The 19,407-nt window shown below is 45.4% G+C and overlaps 2 protein-coding genes and 1 pseudogene across 2 annotated transcripts in view; all 3 read right to left on the minus strand.

The window, feature by feature from the left end:
* Window positions 1-378: 378 nt before the first annotated feature.
* On the minus strand, window positions 379-2,881 carry LOC132528557 (T-complex protein 1 subunit delta-like; annotated as a pseudogene).
* A 3,566-nt stretch (window positions 2,882-6,447) lies between these two features.
* On the minus strand, window positions 6,448-7,018 carry BCL2L10 (BCL2 like 10). Its single transcript, XM_060164370.1, is given in 3 exon segments — window positions 6,448-6,653; window positions 6,656-6,898; window positions 6,901-7,018. Coding segments are annotated over 3 exon segments (567 nt in total).
* Window positions 7,019-12,168: 5,150 nt separating this feature from the next.
* The window catches only part of GNB5 (G protein subunit beta 5), a 43,609-nt gene continuing 36,370 nt past the window's right edge, over window positions 12,169-19,407 (minus strand). The window contains exons 8-11 of the mRNA XM_060169275.1: window positions 18,962-19,010; window positions 17,129-17,225; window positions 15,287-15,453; window positions 12,169-14,086 (exon numbers count right to left, since the gene is read on the minus strand). Coding sequence (XP_060025258.1) covers window positions 14,075-14,086; window positions 15,287-15,453; window positions 17,129-17,225; window positions 18,962-19,010 — 325 coding nt within the window. The 3' untranslated portion in view covers window positions 12,169-14,074. The remainder of the gene's footprint in view (window positions 14,087-15,286; window positions 15,454-17,128; window positions 17,226-18,961; window positions 19,011-19,407) is intronic.

The raw sequence follows: 19,407 nt of genomic DNA on the forward strand, positions 1-19,407 counted from the left end.
AGCACAGGGAACTCTGCTCAATATTATGTAACAATGTAAATGGGAAAATAATTTGAAAAAGAGTAGATACATGTATATAACTGAATCACTCTGCTGTACACCTGAGACTAACACAGCATTGTTAATCAACTATACTCCAATATAAAATAAAAGTAAAAAAAAATCAGTTTAAGAAGAAACGGAAATTTATTGAGCCCCAACAAGCTTTAGGCTCAGCCAAACTGTGAGATTTCAGTCATGTCATCAAAACTTTTTCTCCATGCTCCATCCCACCCCCAATCTCTGACCTCTGTCCTGTGAGCTCTTCTCTTCAAGGCAGGCTCCCTCTGGGAAGGCAAAACATCCTCTCCAGATTCTATTCCCAGTGGCAAAAGAACTTCAAGAGTTGGAATACTCCTGGCAAAAACACAGGACCTGTATGAAGAAAACCATAAGAGACCTAAATAAGAAGGGAAGACACAATATTGTAAAGTTACTACTTTTTTCCAAATTGATTTATAATCCAATCCCATTCTATTCAAAATCCTAAAGCAATGTCTTAATGGATTCTTTATAAACTGGTTTTCAGAATTCAACTTAAACAATTCACAGAAATGGCCAAGGATTTTTTTTTTTGAGAAAGAAGAATGGTGGGGTAAATTAGACTATAACACCAGATGTTTAAACATGTCATAAACATATAGTAATTGAGACAGAGTGCTATTAGTAGAGGAAAAGATAAGTCAACAAACTAAACATTCAAATTAGCTGGGAAAAAACGGACCATCTATAAACAGTGCTGAAACACCCACCCCAACTCTTCTTTTATAAGAAGTGAGTCCTACTTCATACTGTTACCAAATCCAAGTTCATATGCCCCACATACAGTGAAAAACAAACTGAAACATCAGAGTTTGGAGCAGAGAAAGGTTTATTGCAGGGCCACACAGTTTCAGTTGCTAGAGTCAGTACACTGACTGAAACCAACAAAGGCTGAATAACCAGTTCCTCCAAAACGTTGGAAATACCATCCTTTTGGACATTAATGCCTATAGTTTTTCTCCTTGGCATGCCGGTTTTCTTACTTCTGTGACTGTAGACATGGGATTCAGTCCAGCAGTTTCAGCTAGTGTAGATGGAATGAACTCCGTAGTAACATCTGCAAAGGCATGAATGCAGTAGGATTTCATACCACTCAATGTTCATGAATATCCGGTTAACCACAGGGCCCACTCTATCTCTGGAGCACTACCTCCTGCAATTAGAGCGCTCTGCTTTACTAAACAATGAATAACACATAGGGCATCATGAACTGAGGGCCCGGCTTCTTCAATCACCAATGTCCATCCTTTTGGACATTAATGCCTATAGTTTTTCTCCTTGGCATGCCGGTTTTCTTACTTCTGTGACTGTAGACATGGGATTCAGTCCAGCAGTTTCAGCTAGTGTAGATGGAATGAACTCCGTAGTAACATCTGCAAAGGCATGAATGCAGTAGGATTTCATACCACTCAATGTTCATGAATATCCGGTTAACCACAGGGCCCACTCTATCTCTGGAGCACTACCTCCTGCAATTAGAGCGCTCTGCTTTACTAAACAATGAATAACACATAGGGCATCATGAACTGAGGGCCCGGCTTCTTCAATCACCAATGTGTTAGAACCAGGAACAACAGCTACAACTTCTTCCTGGGATAATACAGCCTGTGATCTTGAGCAGTGTGCCAAAACCATGTAAACTGACCCCCTCAGCTCACTCAGCCAAACCCAGCATGTCAGCAGTCAAGTTGGTCAGTATGAGCAATTGGCTTGGTTCCAATAGTTTCTCTTTCAATGTCCTTAACTACCACAGTCTTCATTTTGATCAGGAAATTTAATACAAGATCACTAAGAGCATATGTCTTAAGAATCAACTGTTCGATTGTCATGATCTGTTTTTAAGCCCAATCTTAATCTTTTCAACTTTGGATATGTCAGAATTGGTCACCTTGTGGGTGAGAATCAGCCCTTCCACCAACACAAAATCATCAATTGTCCCACCAAGTTTCCTTTTAAAAAAAAAAAAAAGACAGTTTATTTAAACTAAAAACAAGCAAAAAAACAAGAATAGTTTACCCACCCATTTCTCTCACCCCTCTACCCCCACCTCTGGAAACCACCAACCTGCTCTATCTATGAGCTTGTTTTTTGTTTTTATTTTTAGATTCCACCAGTAAGAGAGATCACACAGTATTTGTCTTTCTGATTTATTTCACTTAGCATTATACCCTGGAGGGCATTAGCAGGTTTCTTAACTATTCTGAGATCTACAACAGTAGCTGTGGCTGGATCAATCACTTTCCTCCCTGCATTTACACTCAGGTAAGAGAAAGACTTGAATACTGAGAGACAACTGCTGAGCTCAGTGAAGTGGCTGCACTGTTTAACAACACTTCTGTCACTCGCTTCCACAGGTCACGGCATGTCAAGATTTCAGTACCCTTTCCAAATCCTTCTAAAGTGATCTGGAAGTGATGAATCCATTTCTGAAAAAACCTGGTACTGGAATCAAAGAGAGAGCCAGCAACGATGACCACTGATGTGGTGTCATTTCCTTCTTTCTCTTGAGCCTTAGCTCTACCGGCATTCTGGCTGTTGGAGGTAATGCTTGTGTTTGTTTCAGAATGGTAGCACCATTTGTAATGGTCACATCACCTCTTCCATCTTGAATCATTTTATCCATTCCTTTTGGTCCAAGTCTTGATCTAATGCATCGGCAACAGCTTTGGCCATGAAGATGCTGCTGAAGCAGATCTGGGCTGGCTTCTTGTCCTCATGGGTGCTTTGCCCCTGGCTGCTAGCAAGCTTGGTTGGGTCTGTGTGGGCTCCGAAGGACAGACGGATGGAGATTCCAGCGGGCACTAGAATAACTGTGTTCACTGTTAACCACTGAAGGGGATCAGAACATGTTACCCCCAAATATGCCACTTTGGCATACTGATTATTTTAGCTGAAGGCAACTGAGAAATAGTATATATAGGAAGGGCTCTCTGACCCCCTGCTGCCTAAAAGCAGGGCATAAATTTCCTGTGAGAAAGGTGCCTTCTTGTACCAGGAAGGGGAGAACACTCTTATCACTGGCGATGGGAGTTAATACCAAGATGAATCTACATTAATTTTACTAAAATAATCCTCATCTTCCATTAGCTTCCCCCATATAGTCCTAGTCACTGTCCCACAATATACCACCCGTGGAAGCCCAAACCCCTTTTCTTTGTTTAGTCATATCTCCACAATTTATCACCCTTTGTTAAAATGGTATGTAAACCCCAAGTCTTACTGCTTCTTTGAGTTTTCACTTCTTTTCTATGAAGTCCCTGTAAAAAACATTAACATCAAATAAGATTTGTATGTTTCTCTCCTGTTAAGCTATTTTTTGTCTTTGAAATTCATAGGGCTCAGGTACAGGGTAAAGTTTTCTTTCTCCATCTACTTCAAGCGATGGGTTGACTACAGAATGGAAGGTGAAAGAGAAGGACTTGTTCTGTGCCTGTGTATTGATTAAATGTTTAAAATAATTGTATGTGTTGTATTTAAAGAGACAATAAAAAGGAAATTGTCATCAATTAAGTTACTCCTAAGAATAAAGGCTTATTGAATCCCAAGCGGAACCAACTTTTTTTGTTTGTTTTTTTGCGGTACTCGGGCCTCTCACTGTTGTGGCCTCTCCCGTTGCGGAGCACAGGCTCCGGACGCGCAGCCTCCGGAAGCGCAGGCTCAGCGGCCATGGCTCACGGGTCCAGCCGCTCCGCGGCATGTGGGATCTTCCCGGACCGGGGCGCGAACCCGTGTCCCCTGCATTGGCAGGCGGACTCTCAATCACTGCACCACCAGGGAAGCCCCCAACTGTTTTTTTTTAAAGATGCATAAATTAAAACTTTAAAGATTTAATAATTTATTGAAGTCAGAAAAATAAAATTTCAATATATTAACTCTAAAAACCTATAAGTCCCAGAAATTATATTTTAAAGGATTTAGAAAGAATTCCTTATAAAAGGATTTACTATTATATTCTTTGTTAAACTAAACTGTGACTGGGAAGACTTGTAGTATCATTTTATACCCCGACACAGTGCCTTGATAAATTAGTCAGCAGTAGCACATGAAATCATGGATAAATGAGAGATACATATCCACTCTTATCCAAATGTAGCAAACAGTCCCATATTTTCTATTTAATGGAAAGCAGTTTCTTCTGTAATTCTTTGGAGCAATAAGCCTTTAGACCCGTGTCTCCCATTTAAAGAAGAGCCATTTGTGCCTTTGTCCTAATATCTCTCAGTACTTGTCAGGAGTTAAAATGCTGGCTCAATCACTGTAGGACTCATATGAATGCAGGTAAAAATGTCTCAGGAGGTGGTTTACTCTGGTTTGTTCTTTCACATCTCAAATTTGCTTGGCTGGTCACAGTTCGGCAGGTAGAAATGAGTTAAGAATTTTAGATCTCACGATAATTTTGACCAGAAGTAGATTAAGATCATTGCTGTAGAGTATGAGAGAAAAACTCAGACCAGCTGTCTTTCCCAAGATGGCTGCAATGAACGTTGGAAGGAGAGACAAAATCCATCCCATAAGGGGAGGGAGAAGAGAACTAGATTGCTTCATAACACTCAAAACCTGTACTCAATAAAATGCACCAGAGGTTCTAAATTAAACACTAAGACAACTCCTGAATTTAAAATGTAAAAAAAGGAAATCCTAGGGCTTCCCTGGTGGCCCAGTGGTTGAGAGTCCGCCTGCCGATGCAGGGGACACGGGTTCGTGCCCAGGTCCGGGAAGATCCCACATGCCGCGGAGCGGCTGGGCCCGTGAGCCATGGCCGCTGGGCCTGCGCGTCCGGAGCCTGTGCTCCGCAACGGGAGAGGCCACAACAGTGAGAGGCCCGCGTACCGCAAAAAAAAAAAAAAAAGAAAAAAGAAATCCTGAGCAATAGGTAACTTGTAATTAAGAAACTTCGAGTTAGTATTTGTAAGAAGTAGGCTAACACAGGGGGTAGAAGGTCATAGGGGACACAACTTTGTCAGAGCAAGAATACTCATCTTTTCACTCACTTCTTTCAAAAGCCGAGAGGAAGGTAGAATACTATATCATGTTCTTTCCTGAGCAAGGAACTGATGCCATTTTGGGAAACTGACAAATCGCGAAATTGAAAGGTATCCCCTGAGACAATAAAGCAAGCAGTTCCAGTCAGAAACATGGCGGGGGGGGGGGGGGCGGGACATGAAAGCCAGCCTGTGGCATTTTAACTGCAGCTGAGAGAGGTGTGGGCATGTCTAGTTTACTCATTTGTGGAATTTCTGCTTCTTGATGTTAAAAGATTGTTCCTTACTCAATGGTGATTAGCCAAAAGATGAGAACAAAAACAATGAGCCCCTATCAATTTCATCTTTATTGCGGAGTGCCCTTGGGGGCCAAATGCCTTGTTAAGAAAAAATGGCTCAGGTGGCGTTCTGAGAGTTCACAGGTCTGAATAGTTGAAGACCCCGCCTCCCGATCCCTTCCCATCCCAAAAGAATGGAATTAATGCTAACACCTCAAACTGTTCATGCAAGGTCAAGGTTGATTCAAATACTACCTCTCCTCCACAAATGGAACCCAATTCATCAATACAGGTCTACCAGGAAATTGCAAAACAGGAGGCTAAGTTTCCTGCAGTGTCTTCCCTAGATTCTTAGATTTTTTTTAATTGTTGGTTTTAATAGTTTGGCTGTGTTTCTTCTATAGCCTGGGTCACCACGGTTGCTGATTCAACCCCAGTAAGGAGGAGAAGAAAGAAGCAGGGGTCTCGCTCAGAACCCAGGAGGCATTCTCCCCTCTTACTGAAGGCTGGCCAGACTCTCGCTGATCATGAGCTCAGTTTAGAAGCTGCAGTGCAAGGGCCTCCCGCTCTAGCCTAGACCATAGAGATCAATGGCTTACAGCTGCGCGCCAGGGCGCCTGGCTATCTCCCCATTGAGGGCTGGGTGCAGTGAATTGGCAGTTAAGGAACCTCGAGTTGTCAGCACCACGGGGTGCCCGCGCAACCACCGCCCCCCACCCCCCAGAGACCTCTGCCTCAGCTCTTCCTGAGAGATGGGGGGGCTGGACAAGGGGCTGCCTTTTCATTCTAACGTTTTAGGCTGGTGTGCTCTGACTTGCAGAGCCGTGGGGGTCTATGGAGAAAGGTGCATCTAATAAGTGTTGGAGAAAGAACCCACCTGGCCCAGGCCACCCCGTTGCTGACTTCGCCACTTTGGGAATTTCTACCTAAGCAAAGCATCCAGACCTAACATGAGCTCACCCTAAAACCCCGAGGGCGGTCAAGGACAAGGCCGAAGTGTGCAAACCCAAGTCGTGCGCTGCTGTTTCAGAATGGGTTAGTATGAGAGCCGTCTAGCTAGGCCTGTTTTGGTGACTGACTCCGCCAGTAGAGGAGAAAGCCGGACTTCACCACGAATGTCCCAGGCCTGCTGAAACGAACGCCCCACGGGGCTGTCGCCGCAGGGTCCCTCCGGGCGCCGGCCGCGTGGGCGCGTCGCGGGCTGCCCACCCGCCCCGGGTCCCCACGCCCGCCGCGCTCACCCAGCCGCCGTTCGCCATCAGTCAGGCGCGGTGCCGTCCGGAGAGCTGAGCACACAGCAAGGCCACAGGAACCGGCAGTCTCTGCTAACGTCTTCATTCTCCGTCTTCTTCCGCCTAAGGGCCCCCCGCGGCGGCCTCTCCAGCAGCGTCCCCGCGAAGGTCACGAGCGCTGCCACGCGGCCCCAGCTGGGGCCGCCACGGTTGTTGGCGACTAGCTCCTGCGCCATCCAGGCCACCAGCTCGACGCGGTTCCCGCGGAAGCCGCGGTATTGCGACAAGAAGTGCAGGTTGGTCTTCTGTTTCCAGGCGGCCACGGGCGCAGCACGGCGGCCTCGGGCGTGGACGGCGCCCGCACGGGGGTGCCGGGCTCGCTGGCGCAGTACTCCACGTAGTCCGTCAGCAGCCTAGCTGTGCGCTCCCTGCACGCGTCCCCCATGACTCCACCTCTGCCGGGGCCTGGCCCGGCCTGTTTTATAGGCTCGCCCGCGCCCCGCCCCGCCCCGCCCCGCCCCTCCCCGCTCCGCTTTGGCTCGGCTCGGCCCGGTCCGCCCCGGGCAGTTGCTTTCCCAGGTCCGGAGAGGAGCCTTTGATGGGAATCCCATCTACACCTGTTCCAGCCCCAATAGACGAGGCCCAGCTGTGTGCATGTGTTCACGTAGCAATCAGGGGCACAGTGAGACTCTTCTGGGGTTATTGTTTAGCTCTCAGCTTGGGGACTGTCCCAGTGGGGACAGTCTGGGAAGCTGAGCTAGACTTTTGCCTCCTTTTTAGGAAAGGTTGACAAAGGCTACACACAGCCCTCCACTGGCGGCTCCCTTGAAAGGATTATCAGCATCTTCTCAGATTGGACTGAAGCATCCAGGTGTGTGTGGGAGATACTTTTCTTTGGGTCTGGGATATGTAGCAGGAAACAGGATGATTCTCCTGCAGGTTGCTAGAGTGCCAATATTGGCTGCATTCACTCATTCATTCACTCATTTACTCCTAGTCTTTGGGGTGGTAGGTCTCCCCCTTAGCACTGGAGATATAATGGAGAACAAGGCATGTGGTTCCTGCTCTCAAGGACCCTAGAGTCTAGCGATGGGACAAAGAAACAGGCAATCACAGTACAGTTAAATTATCACCACAATAGAGGTTGAGGGAGTACCCAGCTTTTGGCTGCTTCTTAAAGCTACCATCCCTATATTGCTTAGAATTCTCCACTTTTTACTGGCCAATCCATTACTCCAATTCCCTATGATAGTTAATACTTCTTATACTAATCTTTCTCTGTTCATGTTACTCTATGGCTTCTTTCTCCTGATTGGACACAGACTGACATAGAATTGTACCAGCAGTGAAATTTGTGAGGGTTCATTGGTCTGGAGCATTTTGAAATATCCCCGTCAGGCTGGAAGATGAATTGCTGCAGCTTGTATCACCGACAAAAAGAGAGAGGCACAACCCTTGGTAGGTCACTTTGGAGGCAACATACGCATTTGAGTATGCAACCTCAACCCATCTACAGGCGGGTGGATTGGGAAGCAGAACAAGAGAAGGCTCTACAGCTGTCTAGGCTACAGTACAAGCTACTCTATCACTTGGGTTTTTTTTTTTTTTCTTTTTTTTGCGGTACGCGGGCCTCTCACTGCTGTGGCCTCTCCCGTTGTGGAGCACAGGCTCCGGACGCGCAGGCTCAGCGGCCATGGCTCACGGGCCCAGCCGCTCCGCGGCATGTGGGATCTTCCCAGACCGGGGCACGAACCCGCGTTCCCTGCATTGGCAGGCGGACTCTCAACCACTGCGCCACCAGGGAAGCCCTTATCACTTGGGTTTTATGATCCAGCGGGTCCAATGATACTTGAAGTGTCAAATAGAGAAGCTGTATGGAGCCTCTGGCAAGCACCGATACAGTTACGGTGCAGACCTCTAGGATTGTGAAGCAAATCTACATCCTCTTCTGCAGATGACTATCCTTTTGAGAAGCAGGTTCTGGCTTGCTACTAGGTCTTCATAGAGGCTGAATGAGGTGACCATGCAGCTTGAGTTCTCCTCATAATATGGACGTTGTCTGACGTGCCTTGTTTTAAGGTTGGGTGTGCACGGCAGCAATCTTTCACCAAGTGGAAATGGTATATGAGAGACTGAACTCAGGCGGGTCCATGATGTACAAGTAAATTGTGAGTAGGTGGCTCAGACCCCTGCAACACAGCTCCTGTTGTTTGCCTCTTCTCTTGTTCCATGCCTATGACCTTCAGGGGATTGCTTATGACCAGCTGACTGAGGGAGAAAACTCAAGCCTGGATTATAGATGGGTCTGTATGATATGCTGGTACTACATGAAAGTGGACAGCTGGAGCATTATAGCCCCACTCATGGGGGACTGTGAAGACAATGGTGAAGGAAAATCCTCCCAGTGGGCAGAAATTCAAACAGGATATATGACTGTACTCTATGTCTGGGGGGAGAGATGGCCAGAGTACAGATCTACATTGATTCATGGGCAGTTGCTAATGGTTTGGCTGGATGGTCAGGGCCTTGAAGATTGGTGACAAGGAAATCTTGGACAGAGATATGTGGCTGGACCCCTCTGAAGAGGCAGAATGAAAATACTCGTCTCCCATGTCAACGCCTCCAAAGGGCAGCCACTGCAGAGAAGACTCTTAATAATCAGGTAGACAAACTCCTGTGCTCCGTGGAGGTCGCAGAGCTTCTTTACACAGCTGCCACAGTGCTTGCTCCATGGGACCGTGAATGAAGAGGCCATGCAGCAGGGAGCGAGGATGTGGCAACAACAGAACTCCCCTCACAAAGGCTGAGCTGGCTAATGCCACTACTGAGTGCCTGATCTGCGAGTGCCAGTGACTCCTCTATGGTGAGCCAAATGAATTTTGCCCGAAGGGAATATAAATCTCTGTACGTCAAGCTGAGCTGGTTGTGACATCTTATGAATTCCCTTATTAACTAATGATTAAGTTAAATAAACATTTTGATATATGTTCATGTTTTATTTTCAAGGGAGTCATGATTTCATCTTTTTGGGCATTATATTTTAGCAGCAAGCACACAGTTTTTTCTTAGATTTGGAGTAGCTTGGGGGTTAGTGGTAGATCCTCTGGCCCTGCCATTGGTTAACTCTAATAGTTATCAGTGCAATCAAACAACAAATGAATAAATTAACCTCCACACAGAATTTCCTATGCAGTGTGCAGTCAGATTTGGTTACAATCCCGCCCTCTGCCACTCAGAAGCTGGGCGACCATGAGCAAGTTATTCAGCCCTCCCAACTTCAATTTCCCCACCTATGAAATGGAGGCAATAAACTGCATTATAGGCTGTTACAAGGATTACATGAGTTGGTATGTGCAAAGGCCTTAGCATAGTACCTGGCACATAGTAAAAGCTCTTTACAGAGGAGCTTGTATTATTAGTATGAGTTGACCAGGGTTACCAGGCTCGCTTGTCCCACTTTTAACCAAAAAATCAAGATGTGACATTTTTGGTGAGCCTTACTTATATGGTTTCTGGTTTTGTTTTTGTTTTTAAAATACTGAAAATATCTAGAGATTTTCAGTGATTCACAGCCCCCATTGGTCTCTTGCCTTTCCCACTGCCTCTCTGTGCCCGCAGGGCCCCTCCTCTGCCACATATGGTTGCCCCAGAGCCTCCGCTTGAGCCCCCCTCTCTCAATTACCTTCCTCCTCCACTTCCAAACCCCTACAAGGGCCTGAATGGCCCCAGGGAGGTCTCACAGGGAGGGGCTGGAAAAGGGCTCATTAGCCCAGATAAGCTGCTTTCAAAGTTGATCTGACCCTGGGAGTCCTTCCAGGGGATCCTCCAAGGTCAAAACTATTTTCATAATAATACATATTACATAATAATATGTGTGGCTTTTAAAACACTCACTTTCTCAGGAGTTTTCCAGAGGCTACTGATGTGTGGTGAAGGCATCGTCACTGGAATATGTGCTTCTGTATTCTTGTGTTTTATGATTTTTCTCAGTTTGAATTTCTAATATGATAAATACTGATAGATATAATCCATATAAACAAAAAGCTCTTAGGGGTCCTCAATAATTTTTAAGAGTCTAGACGGATCCTAAGATGGAAAACTTTGAGAACCACTGGCCCAGATGAATCTCTAATTGATGATAATTACCAATTTGATACATGAGTAGGGATTGCTTATATGGGGTGGGGGGAGAGGAGAGAAAAGAATGAACAAGAGGAAGGGGAATATAGGGAGGAGGGGGAGAAGAAGGGGGGAGAGGGGGGAGGAGGAAGGGGATAAGGAAAGAGGTGAGACAAGAAGATGCACTTCCCAGGTGGCCCAGTGGTTGAGAGCCCACCTGCCGATGCAGGGGACACGGGTTCGTGCCCCGGTCCAGGAAGATCCCACATGCCGCGGAGCGGCTGGGCCCGTGAGCCATGGCCGCTGAGCCTGCGCGTCCGGAGCCTGTGCTCCGCAATGGGAGCGGCCACAGCACTGAGAGGCCCGCGTACCGCAAAAAAAAAAAAAAGAAGAAGAAGAAGAGACAGGAGGGAGGAGATGTTGCAAGGGAGTGGGGAGAAGGAAGGAGAAGGGAAAGGAGTTGGAAAGGAGAGGAAGGAAACAGGAAAGGGAGGAGGGGAAGGTACTTTACATACCTTGGAACTGTCCCATTTCCTAGATGAGGGAACTAAGGCTGAGACAAATTTAGACATTGTATATCCTGTAAAAGTGGTAGAGCTGGGTCTGAAACTAGGTGCACATCCTTTGTCCCCATGCTGTCCCCCTCTTATAGATGAGTCCTAGTGTCAGCAGGACCACCTTCTAGCCAGATGGCCAAGCAACTATGAGAGGCAAGGATGCTAAGGCCCTTACAACCTGTACTGCCTTTAAGCCGCTTATAATCCCGGGAAGGGTATAGAGGAGGTCCAGGGTGGGAAGAGGGAAGTGGATATGGTGTGCCTGCTCTGGCCTTGGGCTCATTCCAGAACAGGACCAGCAGCAGGGCCCTACTTCTGGGAGGCCAGCCGCCCATTCCCTCCAAAGCAGCTGCCTTGGTTTCAGTTCACAGGTATTTCCCACAAACACCTGTCTCATCACATACCTCCTTGTTTAACCCCCCTGTCTGCCTAACCTTTCTCTTCTCTGGCTGGAAAGGGGGTGTCCAAGGCTATGCACACCTCAGGGCACATCTGTTTGGCCCCTTCACCACAATGGTTTGGTAGCTTTGCCTCCAAGTCCTCTAAAGAAAGAAAACCAGATTAAAACACTCCACTCAGCATTATTTTGAATATGCAAAATATAATTTATTACCTGGGGTTTATCCTTCAGTCTCCATGTGGTGTAGTATATTTCCAACCAAGTATTTCATCAATAAATACTAAACAACAGGCACTGTGAGATTAAATACTTATAGGGGAGGTGGCTAACTGCCCATGGGGGTGAGTGTTTGAGGGAATACTTTTTAAGGGCCTTGAAGGTCACTTTTTTGAAAATTATTTTTTATTTATTTTTTTAAACATCTTTATGGGAGTATAATTGCTTTACAATGGTGTGTTAGTTTCTGCTGTATAACAAAGTGAAGCAGCTATACGTATACATATATCCCCATATCAGGAACAAGCTCAGGAACATTCTGGGAGCAGAGCTTGAGAATTTCACAGGACACATTGTGGGGCCAGCCCTTCAGCAGTTGGCAGGAGCTGGGTAGACCCTGTGCCCATTTCCCTGAGCGCCTGTTCAGACTGGAATCTATACTAGAGGGAGAAGGTGGCTGAAAAGTTGTCCCTCTGGACCATGCTCCGCCCCCCCTTCCCTCTGGGCTCTCAAGGTGGGTAGGGCGGGGTGGAGGTCTGGGGGATGCGAGAGGAGGGGGGTGAGGGGGTAGGGGGGTGAGCAGGAGCCTTTCATATTTTCTCTACTCCAGGGCCTGTTGTGTAGTAAAACCCTTGGTAAATGTTTTCTTGGCAAATGATTGCATATAATCATTGTTTATTTAAAAAGAGTTGATTGAAAAGCTGGCTTGGGTAATTTTTGACTGACTGGGCCCATCTTGATACCTGAACAAGTTGTTTTGCAGGTGGGCCTGGCACGCCCCCTGAGGTTTACAGGGGCACTGGGTCCAGGCCTATCGGATGGCTCCAGCCCTGGAAGGGCAACTTCAAGCAGCAGAGCCTGCGGCTGGGCCTGCAAAGCCAGAACTACCATTAGGAAAAGGGCCAGGCTGGAGCAGGGCCAAGAGAGGGGACCGAGGATCCAGGGGACTCAGCACACACAGCCCTCGGGCACCAGGAGAACCTGGCCTGCCAGACCCCAGACCACCCACAGGGCAAGCCTCACCCAGGAACCATTTTTGGTCTGAGATGACCTTCTATTTCCCTAAGTGGTACATGCCATCTTTATGAGTGAGGAGTTTTCTAAAACAAAGAATCAGCCTCTACACCTTAAAACAAAACAGAACTGAAAATAAGGGATCCTGTAACTAAAACACTTGGTACCTTCCAGAAGGAACTGCTGAATTTCACATAAAGACAAGATATATTTTATGCTATTTTTCCTCAATATAAGTGAAACAAAGACATTATCGTTCGAGACCTATCAATTAATTTGTATATGTAATTGCACTTGCAATGCAATAAAGATGAGTATAACGATATGAACAAGATTCATTTTAGCCTGAGTAGATGCTACTAATCCTAATACGTCTAACACTACAAACAGGTTTTTAAATGAGTTTACTGTCTTGTGTTCCTACACAGAAAGGTTTTGGTTGCTCTGAGAAGCATTTGTGTCACAAACAACATTCAGCGTTTCCCTCTAAGAAAACGTCCTGTCCCCATGATGCAGAGATATATCCCACAATCACAAGATTCACACATCAAACCTTCTATTTTATGATATCTCTGCTTCATTTATAACTGTTTACACATATGAAAATGTTTTATCTGAAAAAATACAATAGGACGCAAGGCTGAAAAGGATACTTTCACCATAAAAAACACTTTAAAAAAATTGATTCTGTCTAATTATATTTGGAATTGGCATTCTCTTCTATCAAAGACCAATTAACACTGTCCTTCTCACACAGTGCATTAAAGTCAGCACTTGCAGGGGAACGTTCCAAAAGTCACAGTGTACACTGAGAAAAATCAGCTTTTAAAGTGCTCCGAAAAATAAATTTGATTCAAGGAAACAATATGGAATATATTATATGCTGAACTGTACTGGGGATAGAATGAGTTGAGACGATAGTTTAGAATAACCTTAAAAACAGATACATTTTAAAAAGTGTTTGAAATGAAAAACACTGTACTTGAAGGTGTTCTCATAGTGCTAAAGGCTCACACTGGGATCTTTCCAGAGTGGTGGTTTTAACAGTAATATTGGAGATGCTTGCTGAACTTTCAGTCATGGAGCTGCTCCCTTAAGCTAAGTTGCAATAAACTCTGAGATCCTCTAGAAGCAAGATCTATTTACATGTGACGATTTCAAATTCTATCCTCAGGTACCTATATGTGAATTATGATTAAGCCCAGACCTGCAAAGACACAAATAGATAATTTTTAGTCTGTTTTCAGTTAATGACTTGTAAAACCTGAGTTTAAAGCGATAAAATCAAAGTCTACTATACACAAACATACACACGACATCCAAAATAGAGCATTCACATGTCTTAGAAAGATAACACTTTACTCCTAGCAACTCAAAGGTGCTTCTTTGGCCCTGGCTCCCCGTCTCCCTTAGTTAATCATCTGAAGGGCATCTGTGGCCCTCTTGCTAGGGAAGGTAACGCCTAGATTGAAAACCAGAACCCTCTGTACCCATTCAGCTCAGTGAGTACACTGACATGTTTATTAATTTAGCAAACTCTTGCCCAGGATGACGAAGTCACAGATAACTTTACTGTTTGTTTCAGGAACTTTGCAAAAATCCTTTTATCTATTTACCCTAAGACTAGACTACTCAATTACCCTCTTTAGAAAAGACACACTTCTCACGACAGTACACAGCATCAAATGACCACCTACTTTTCAAGACGGTCTTCGAAATTCTCTCCCTCCCCCCACCCTGTGTCCAACAATCTTAAACTATGCCACAAATTTGTCCAATCCTAATTAAGTCCCTCCATCAAAAGACGTGCCTTCAACCAGACTCCCCAAACCTCATAAATACCTGCCTTTGCTCTCCCCTTCTGAAATGCTATTAAGACTGTGAAGTTTGTGATCTTCCACAGTGAGGTAAGCTTTGCTTGATGAACAGGTTACTTTGGTGGCATTTCTAGGGAGCCAACATCTGACAAAGTCATGGAGCTCTTTGAGAATCTAACAAAAGCCATGAGGACACTTTTCCTGGAAAAATGCGCACGCGCGCACGCGCACACACACACAATTTAGCATATAATTGCAGGGGCTTCATAGGTCTCCTGAAGCCCCTGTGTGGGCTTCACAGGGGTCTGTGACCAAAGATTAAGAACCCAGCACTACTGGGAGGTGAGACTGGCAATCTGACTTGTCAAAGGCTGGAATCAGACTTTTAGGGTATCTGCTTGAATAGCTGCATCGATGGGGAACTCACTACCTCCCCAGGCAAATCATTTCTCTGTGGCTATAGAATTGAAAGTAGAGCTCCATTTTGGCTGCCCAGGCCCATCCTAGCTTACTCTGACCCCTCTGCTTTCAGGAAGGCCAATCACTCCTGCTCTCACACACAGAGGAAAGTAGAAAAACTTCTCTCTTACTCTGAGGGTATGATCCCATGATCCTGAGCAAAAGGCAGTCCCATCAGGGGAAACTCGTAGAGTACTAACACGGTTTTCATGTCCAAACAAGATGGAGACTCGGGATCCCTTGAGGACATCCCAGACGTTGATGGTATAATCGTTGTATCCAGCAAACAGCAGGCGACCTTAAAGCAGGAGGATATGATGGTTATGAAACCAGTTCCTTCCTTCTTGTTTTTCTTTTCGTGACTCTCACTCATGCACTCACTCATTCATTCATTCATTCATTCATTCATTTAATAAACAGTGATTTAGTGCCCATTATGTGCCAGGCACTGTGCTTTGCCCTGGGGATTCAAAGAGGAGAAAGCACAGTTGCTGGCCCCTGTGGAGGGTGGTGGTGGGCAGGCTGACTCATAAATCATTGCAGCACCCTGTGGTAAGGGCTGTCATGGAAGTGCTCAGCTATGTGTGAAGTGTTATGTGATCATAGAGGAAGGGGGATCAAGAAGGGCACTACAGGGAACTTCCCTGGTGGCGCAGTGGTTAAGAATCCGCCTGCCAATGCAGGGGACACGGGCTCGAGCCCTGGTCTGGGAAGATCCCACATGCCGTGGAGCAACTAAGCCCATGCGCCACAACTACTGAGCCTGCACTCTAGAGCCTGCAAGCCACGACTACTGAGCCCGTGCGCCACAACTACTGAGCCCGTGCGCCACAACTACTGAAGCCCGCGTACCTAGAGCCCATGCTCCACAACAAGAGAAGCCACCGCAATGAGAAGCCCGTGCACTGCAATGAAGAGTAGCCCCTGCTCGATGCAACTAGAGAAAGCCCACGCACAGCAACAAAGACCCAACGCAACCAAAAATATATAAATAAATTAAAATTAAATTAAAAATTTTTTTAAAAAAGGGCACTACAGGGAAAGCAACATTTGAGCTGGCTTTTGAGGACTGAATAGGAGTTTGCAATGCAGAGAAGGACGGAAAAAGACGTTCCAGTAGCAGCATGTATGCACAAAAGCACAGCTACACAACCGGGGGGGTGTCTGGGAAAACTGAATGGTCCAGTGACCCAGCATACGAGTGCTGCCTTAACTTTCACAGGCAGCCTCCCCAGCTGTGAGGGCAGAGGTGCCATGAGCTTCAGGGAATTAAGAAAGGGACACTTGCTCACTCCCCACCCCCCACCCCGCCCCACCTCTGGAAAAAAAGGTCCCTTTTCAGGTGTGAAAGGAAAATGGAAGGCTGGAGAAGAAATGCCTAAAGGCACAGATGCAGTTTTGATACATCATTGTTTTGAAGAAGAGCATTAGGTGGGCCCAGTCTTCATTTCCCGTGGAGTGAACTGGACTGGGGAAGCTGCTTCAGGCAGGGCAAAGCGGGCTGTCAAAAATGCAGTGGAGGATGGACTTGAGGACATGGGGAGGGGGAAGGATAAGCTGGGACGAAGTGAGAGAGTAGCACTGACATATATACACTACCAAATGTAACATAGCTAGCTAGTGGGAAGCAGCTGCATCGCACAGGGAGGTCAGCTCGGTGCTTTGTGACCACCTAGAGGGGTGGGATAGGGAGGGTGGGAGGGAGACACAAGAGGGAGGAGATATGGGGATATATGTATACATATAGCTGATTCACTTTGTTATACAGCAGAAACTAACACACCATTGTAAAGCAATTACACTCCAATAAAGATGTTAAGAAAAAAATGCAGTGGAGGAAAACTGGTGCAAAAGTAGACTCTTTAGCACATGGACCCATAGGAAGTTTAGCTAGGAGGGGAAGCTTGGCAGAGCTGGGTTTCATTGAAGTCCTGTTTTACAGTCCTGGGAAAGTTTCTGAAATAAAATCTTACCACTGAGGGAGAAGTCCACGCTGGAAGCTCCAAAGATGATACTCTCTTTGGAATAGATGGCAACCTCCCTGTCTGCCCGGAGGTCGTAGAGGCGACACTGGGGTGACAAAGAAGACAAAGAGGCACTTGTTTCTGGATCCTGTTTGGTGCATTGATGGCTACAGAGCTACAGGCTGGTGCCAGTGGCTTGTGTAGTTTGAGGGATAAGGGAAAAACCTCTTTCGTTTTCTCTCCTAGTATTTTCTCCCTCAATCCCGATTCCTGTCAATCTCCAGGGATTACTGGAGATTCAAAGAAATAGCAAATACAGATATCTTTAGGTACAAAAACAAAAATGAAAGCCCTCTTTTTTTTTCTGACAAAGAATATGTGTTCACTGCAGAAAATTCAGGAAAACTCAGAAATGCATAAAGAAGGAAATAAACATCACCTCCAATCCTAGAGGTATTTACTAACATCTGGACTATTCCCTTCAGCCTTAATCTATTTTATGTGTGGATTTAAATGGGGAGGATGTTTCATTATTGCTTCTATTAGCATTATGTTATGAGCATTTTCTCATATCGTTAAATAATCTTAAAAAAAAACAGGAGTAATATGGTTGTTATATTCCTCATGTGGATATATCAGAATCTACTCAGCTATACCCTGCTAAGTGTTTGATTACGTCTGATTTTTCTCTTTTACAAATAAAATTATGGGGAAGCCATGATCCTTCTTCTATAAAAATCTTTATATGCATCTCTGATATTTTCCTTAGAATAGCTAAAAAATAGAATCCTTAGAATAGAATTGTTCCCAAGAAATAGCATGGCTGGATCAAAGGGTAGGCAAGTTTTGAAAGCTCTTGAATTCTCCCAAATGTATGCCCTTAAATTTTGTTAAATATTTTTTGAAATACAGAAGTTTTAAATTTTCATGATTATCAAACCCTCAATCTATTCCCCTGTAATTTCTTCCAGGATAGCAAATTAGAGTGCAGTTCATTATTTAATAAGATATTTGCTATTTTGAGGGCACAGGAGTATATTTTTTTTTCTCCTGAAATATAGGTCAACATAATTTGACAATTAGTATCAAAAGCCTTAAAACTAGGCTGGTTTTGGGCTTCCCTGGTGGGGCAGTGGTTGAGAGTCCGCCTGCCGATACAGGGGACGCGGGTTCGTGCGGGTTCGTGCCCCGGTCCGGGAAGCTCCCACATGACGCGAGGTGGCTGGGCCCGTGAGCCATGGCCGCTGAGCCTGCGCGTCCGGAGCCTGTGCTCCGCAACGGGAGAGGCCACAACAGTGAGAGGCCCGTGTACCGCAAAAAAAAAAAAAAAAAAAAAAAACTAGGCTGATTTTTAACTCAACAAGTTCATGTCAGAGAATTAATTCTAAGGAAATGATAAGAGAGGTACCAAAAATATTTGCTTATAGCAGTGTTTTTAACAGGAAAAAAAACCTTGGAAAAAACCTAATGACCCAAAACTTGAAGACTGGTTAAGTAAATGATGGCATATCCATAACGTGGAAAACTATTCAATCATTAAGAAAATATAATATGGGAGAAAAATATGTAATGGCATGGGAAAATGTTCACAATCTATTGCTAAGTGAAAAAAGCAAATTATAAAGCATTTTGTTTAAAAACTAAAAAGACAGAAAGGAATTCACTGAACTGTGATTTTTCTTGGGTATAATGATTAACATAATTTAGTGTTTTCCCCCTAGTTTTCTTTATTGAAGTCACATCAGTTCTGTAATCAGGAAAAAAGTTATTTTTGAAAACTAAAATTAGGTCAGCATATCTCTCCTTTGGATAGGAAAAGCTCTCAATAACTTAGAAACATACCGTAGCATCATCTGATCCCGAAGCAAAGGCATCTCCACTCGGGTAGTATCTGCAGAGAGAAAGTGTGGGGAGAAAGCACTTAGAGTGGTGATTCCCAGTCCTGGGTGCCCATCAGAACCATCTGGGAAGGCTGTCCCATGCTGGTCCCCCAGACTTCTAGGGATACACAGACCACTCATTACAGAGGCCAGAAAGGGAGGCTCATCTGGAAGGTCCCATTGACCTAATTTTCTTCTCTGTAAACAGGGGACAGTGACACTGGCCTTGCAGAGTATTGGCAAGGAGTAAATGAGATAATATGTACATCTGTACCAGACACCGAACACAGGCAGGTCCCCTGTATCCTTGCTTCCCCTTGATCATATACCCCATTCCCAAGACTTGGCCAGAGCTAAGGGATAAGACAGTGGTTATAAACACAGACACTGCAATCAGATATACAGAGC

The sequence above is a fragment of the Lagenorhynchus albirostris genome, chromosome 1, assembly GCF_949774975.1.
Source record: "Lagenorhynchus albirostris chromosome 1, mLagAlb1.1, whole genome shotgun sequence".
Taxonomy (NCBI): Eukaryota; Metazoa; Chordata; class Mammalia; order Artiodactyla; family Delphinidae; genus Lagenorhynchus; species Lagenorhynchus albirostris.